The 6216-nt window shown below is 38.5% G+C and overlaps 1 protein-coding gene across 1 annotated transcript; it reads right to left on the bottom strand.

Annotated features, from left to right (window-relative positions):
- Positions 1 to 398: 398 nt before the first annotated feature.
- LOC149411821 (uncharacterized) lies at positions 399 to 4773 on the bottom strand. Its single transcript, XM_089646250.1, has 10 exons — positions 4662 to 4773; positions 4096 to 4173; positions 3947 to 4014; positions 3803 to 3855; positions 3568 to 3650; positions 3401 to 3484; positions 3071 to 3321; positions 2845 to 2987; positions 2624 to 2754; positions 399 to 1246 (listed from the first exon to the last, which is right to left on the bottom strand). Exons 1-10 carry the CDS (start codon positions 4771 to 4773, stop codon positions 411 to 413), a joined length of 1839 nt encoding a protein of 612 aa, XP_089502376.1. The 3' UTR covers positions 399 to 410.
- Between the last annotated feature and the right edge of the window lie 1443 nt (positions 4774 to 6216).

A 6216-nucleotide genomic window follows, 5' to 3' on the forward strand; every position in this document is an offset into this window, starting at 1 on the left:
GGGTACACATCACTAGTTACGAGGAAAATGTTAAATTGTGTTTAGTTGCGCACACGAGTGCTAACCTTTAATAATATAGGCTTGGCCTATTTCAGCATATCACTTGCCATATATTCACATCAGGAATGTATGGCGAGCGATGTGGTGAAACAGGCCAAGCCCACATTATATTATACTATGAGAGAATAGAATAGGTATTAGCTTTAATGACATTATTTTATTGGTCAGTGATATAATTTATTCCAAATACTGTAAAATAAGAAGGTATAAATACTGTTTATAATGCAAATAAACAAAATTAAAATTAAAAAATTTCCATATATTAAAGAATGTGTGGCGAGCGATATGGTAAAACAGACCAAGCCCACATATTATGAGAGAATAGCACTCGTGTGAGACTAGCATTAAGTTTATTTTGGATATGATTGCGTGTGAGTGCGTTTATGCACTTTAAGATGGTCAGCTCGAGAACAGGTGTACGTACACACATCACACGAGAATGGTTTCTCACCTGTGTGAGTAGGTTTATGCACTTTAAGATAGTCAGCTCGAGAACAGGTGTACGTACACACATCACACGAGAATGGTTTCTCACCTGTATGAGTGCGTTTATGCCGTTTAAGTTGGCCAGCCTTTGAACAGGTGTACATACACACATCACACGAGAATGCTTTCTCACCTGTGTGAGTGCGTTTATGCCCTTTAAGGTGGCCAGCATTAGAAGAGGTGTACATACACACATCACACGAGAATGGTTTTTCACCTGTGTGAGTGCGTTTATGCCGTTTAAGGTCGCCAGCCTTTGAACAGGTGTACGTACACACATCACACGAGAATGGTTTCTCACCTGTGTGAGTGCGTTTATGCTGTTTAAGGTGGCCAGCCTGAGAACAGGTGTACGTACACACATCACACGAGAATGGTTTCTCACCTATGTGAGTGCGTTTATGCTGTTTAAGGTGGCCAGCCTGAGAACAGGTGTACGTACACACATCACACGAGAACGGTTTCTCACCTGTGTGAGTGCGTTTATGCCGTTCAAGGTTGTCAGCTCGAGAACAGGTGTACGTACACACATCACACGAGAATGGTTTCTCACCGGTGTGGATTAGGTTATGACGTTTAAAATGTGTGCTAGATATGTAGCTCTGCCCCTTGCTTGTGGAGGGCTGTGAGTCGATTGTCCCCATTCCGCTGGTTGAGGCTCCTCCTGCCACCCGCTCCTCTTCACACTGCGAACTGCCGCCTGCAGAGAACACTTGCTTCATCAAATAACTCCTAATACGGTCATACATGGTTTTATAAACACATACGCCTCACCATTCAGTTCACTTTCATCCTTCGTCTGCCAGTTCCAAGCTTCACTTCTATACACCAGTGTTGGTATAAAACCTTAAATTACCTTTGAAATTTGATGAATTGTTCAAATTTTGTGAAACAACTGGCCCCAAGTCTTCCATTAAACATATACTTCCAAAACATACAAACTCATCCGCTTGCTCTAAGTATTTATTGTTCATAACTATAGCCGCTCCCAAAAAGCAAGTAAGTTGATAAATACTTGTACATTGACAGGAAAGCCTTTACTATTTATTTCGCCCTTTTCACTTGGGAGCGTCTCAGTGCGTCGTCCACTATATACGACAGACTGAAGAACTTCCATTCTGTCAGAAATGTGCAACTCATCATCAGCATACAACAGGCAACATTGTGTCAAGATTATTCAATTCCTCAGTTAATTAAATATTTCATTTATTGGCTTATTTAAGATCAAACCCAGACTTACTTATTTCTTTTCAAATTACAATGTTTTAAGGTACTTTTTAAATAAAAAAATTAAAATTTCTTCTATGAAAAAATATTTTTGTACAGTAAAAAAACAATGGAATATCGAAAAAAGTTGTCCATCTTTTTTACTTCTACCATCATGAAGAAAAAATAACTCCCGAAGTTATCCAAATTCTTATCGAAGAAGTGATAACAATTTTTCACACCCCCGTGCGAGATGTGTAAAAATGCAGAGAAAAGCAATGGTTGTCTGTGTTTTTGCTCAATAAATGTAACTATGTTGTGACAGATAGATCACAACTCTATTCATTGTAGTGAAGTAGATTGAAAACAATTTGATACCAAAAGTACAAATAAAATATTACATGGATTCAAAGATGAGCTTCAATACAGTAATAATAATGAGGGTGGGATGTTTTACAGAATTTGAACTATTCATCAAATTTCGTAGCTAATATGTGTTTATGTAAACAAGTTTTTCAAGTTCTGTAATTATCCGAGTACTGTGAAACAACCGGCCCATGGTACAATAAAAATAGAACTTGAATGGAACCTTTACAGAACTTGATTAATTGTTCAAATTCTGTAAAACAACCCGTCCTTAAGAGTCATTAATTTTAAGTTAAGATCTATTTACAAATGCATTTAGGCGGTCTCCATGTTAAATTGTATACCCACCGCATGGTCTTTCCAAAAATGACTATGGCTGTGTGAAACGCAGAATTTAAATGTTTAGTGATTATATTTTAATGACCAGGCACTTGGCAACAATTGACTTCCAGTCTGGGACTGGCTCCGGACGGTGCAGTGGTATATAATATAGAAGAATGTATACCTTGGAGCGGAGTAGGTGTACGGGTGCAAAGAGGTGCGTGGTACGTCTTGGGATCTATACCCAGCGTCTTCCCATACTCCGGTCCATACCATACCAGCAGCTCCGTGTTTGACTCTATATTCTTCACTGTTCTGAAAGCATACGCAGAAGTGCAAATAGAATGTATGGTTAACAGCTGACGACTAAGTGTAATGTAGTATAGTATAGTATACCGCACTGACCTGTAAAAGATTTGCCCCTTGTATTGAAAGGCTTGCAGGTTCTGTTCCAGGGTGTTACGCGAACAATTAACATAGCGCAGCCAGTTGGCATTGCTAATCTTCTCGCCATCGATATAGTGCCTCCCTCCGTTTGGACGGCGCACCTGAACAGAATGATTTGCGAATTGGTAATTGGTATACATGTGGTAAGCGGTTATAGCAAAAGAAGTGAGTAGATGAGTAGTACCTGCCACACGTATTGGCTGTTGGGGTTGGGTCTGCTGGAGAGTTGGCCGCGGTAGGGCCCGAAGCGCAGACCCCTGGGCAGAGCTTCCGCCGCCCAGGCACCGCGCCCCGCCCCCGGGATTCCCGAAGACCGCAGCGCTACATGCGGGGGGCATCCGAGCTCTGCGTCTCCTGTCTTATCATCCGGTATTATGAGCAGCGGTCCGTGCAGAGGACAGAACGTCCGGAAGCGTGCGTCGCATTCATCACACCCTGGAAATTCAACACACACACAGTTACACACACTCCACCACTACACAACACACGAGTACACCCACCACTACACACTTACAGCTGTAAGCGTCGTCCTCCTGTTCCTGCAATTCCATGTAGTTCACCTTCTTCAGTCTTCTCAGCCGCCTCTTCTTGATGTACACTGAAAGTAAGGATGTGTTCATGAAGCCAATTAACCCAACACACACCACAGTATATTCTCTATTCTCTATAGGCTTTACTCACCAGGCTCGCTGTCTGGACCCGTGTCTAACTCCTCCTCCAATGCTCTAACCACCTCATCCATTAACTTTTTCCTCCGTGCGCTTCTGCAGGAATCAAAACATATTTATGTTACATCACTATGTTAATGCCATCACTATGATTATTGTCAAGTGTCTATAGTAAAGACCAAAGATCACATGAAACAATTTATATAGTTACAAACAAAATACAACAAACTCTTCATTTCCACACTTACTCGTCTATTTCCAGCTGGCTGAAGCCCTTCAAGCATTGCTCCACTGCGCCAACCTGCAACAATCCAACCAACACACATGACACCTTATTCCCTTATACATACACCACTAATACATTAATAGAGAAACATTAATACAATACGCACCTTATGGTTCTTAAGCTTATTCCGCATTCGGGTCTTCTGTTGTTGTAGCCTGAATGCCGGACTCTTATCTACAAACAGTGAAGAAAAGGAACACTTTAGTAAATTTATTATGAATGTAAATACTACATGCATTATATAGTATTATGTACCTTGCTTTTTGCTCTTCGACTCTAGCTCTGCCTTGAATTTCTCATACCGAATAACAAAATCTGGTTTTTCAATCTTTCCTGTGGACAAAGTGATAAACATTTATCAGTATGTATAAACCTTGTGATTCATTTTTGGAGTTTTATGCCGTGGTGCGATTTCTCCCTGTTTAGCCAACGTTTCGGACAGCGTCACAGTTACGTAGCGGTGACAGCGCTGCGGAGCGAAAGAATTCACAGTGAGTGAACAGTGGAATAGACCTTTTCTGTCTACACCTGTACCTGAGTGTAATCCTCAGTGAAGAAGACTGAAAGAAAATTGACAACATCACTTACCAACAAGCACAAAGACAACAGATGCAAGACAAAAACTTAATAGGGACACCAGGGTACACCAATACTTCACCACAGTGTGGGTGCACATCTTCCCCAATGATGAAAGAAGGAGGAAGCACAACATGGCATAAAACCTTCAAATTTATCCCAATAATAATTTTGCTGCGAAAATCTTAAAACCCTTTTCAATTAAGGTTGGTGAAATAGGAGAGGGGAGGAGAAAAGAATCTTACCTTGTTTGTACACGACGTACATGCAATGCGCTCCGTAACGTATCTCTTCAGACATTACACTCCATTCCTTCTTGGTGAAAAAGCCTTTCACATTCAGGTTTTCACTGGCCATTTTAAACATTATATTATAAAAATCTGTAAATTTACTTCTTCGCTTTGCAAAAAAGCTGCACAATGATAAAACTATTATAATGAAACAAAATTCAGCAGCACACTATTATACACTTATATGAGAACTTCGAAGACGCCACTAATTCCCGCGGAATTGGAAAGAAGATTTACCAACAGAAAAAAGTTATTTAATGTAGCAAACTTTACGATAATCACTAGAAAGCCGAGGCTAAAAGTTTCAAAGTTCTTTCCACACTTTTCAATTTTGTATGGTTGATATGTAGGTACTACAAATAAGCCCACTGGAGTTGATATTGTTATTTTAGTATATATTTTAAAACTGAGAAAAACTTAATTTCTTCCATACTGTTTGTTCAATTTTTAGTAAAATATCATCTACAGAATAATGAAGAAACCTGGTACCTACTTAGTTTAAAATCAACAATAAAATCAAATTTTCTGAATCTAATTGAATTTTTTTATCGCAATATCCATTTAATATATAAAAACCATTTACATTAAATAAATTAATTTAATTTGAAATTTTCCAATGATTTCAATAGTTTGGATGAATACTGAACTCGCTATTTAAAAAATTACAACTTCCCCGGATTTTTCATTTCATGAGTCCACAATAACCGTTTTGATGTCGCGAGTGTTTTTATTGGTTTGAGTTGGGAGTTTGACCTGGACACACGATCGAAACCTGTTAGATTTAGTTTATTGGTCAACTAATATGCCTACATATTTTGAAAACATCTAATATATACATTTTGAATGATTAGTAGCCGAGTAGACAAATGCGCCAGGTTCCCGCCAAGCTTTTAAAAATAATGTTAGTAGGCGGTTTTCATAGAATGTCATGTCTGGTCATAATACTTCCTTACAAAGCATTAGTTACGGACAATGCCCCTTTTTTACGAATGAAGGTACCTGCTTTGACAAATTAACGATTACATTATTTTTAGTATGGTAACAAATATATGCCATTTTCAGATCTGACAGTTCAAAATGATTTTGTTTGATATTATTGCATTCTAAACATTGGCAAACGTTATCGTACATTTTTTTCTGAAGTCAACTATAATATCGTACAAACAACAATGTCATCCGTAAATTTATATTCAAACGTATTAAAGCTTTTAGGAGATGACAGGTAAATTTATAAAACCATTTCGCTAAATGATTTTGGTAAAGGTTACGAATTCCGCTTCACTCTTAATACGCAATATTTCACTTTCAAATAAATGGATTTAGCTCTATTAATTCAAAACATGATTTATTATGTCGGAGGAGATCGAAAAATACGCACTTTTAATTTTAATTTCGTTTATTAAGTCACTTACGCGATATGTCACACGAGATTTGAAAGAAACAAAATAATGTGACATTTGCCGGAAATACCACAACTAGTTATTTACCTAGCCAGTGCGCGGGTTAGGTA

The sequence above is a fragment of the Hesperophylax consimilis genome, chromosome 24 (genome assembly GCF_061612785.1).
Source record: "Hesperophylax consimilis isolate HC1 chromosome 24, BYU_Hcon_1.0, whole genome shotgun sequence".
Lineage (NCBI taxonomy): Eukaryota > Metazoa > Arthropoda > Insecta > Trichoptera > Limnephilidae > Hesperophylax > Hesperophylax consimilis.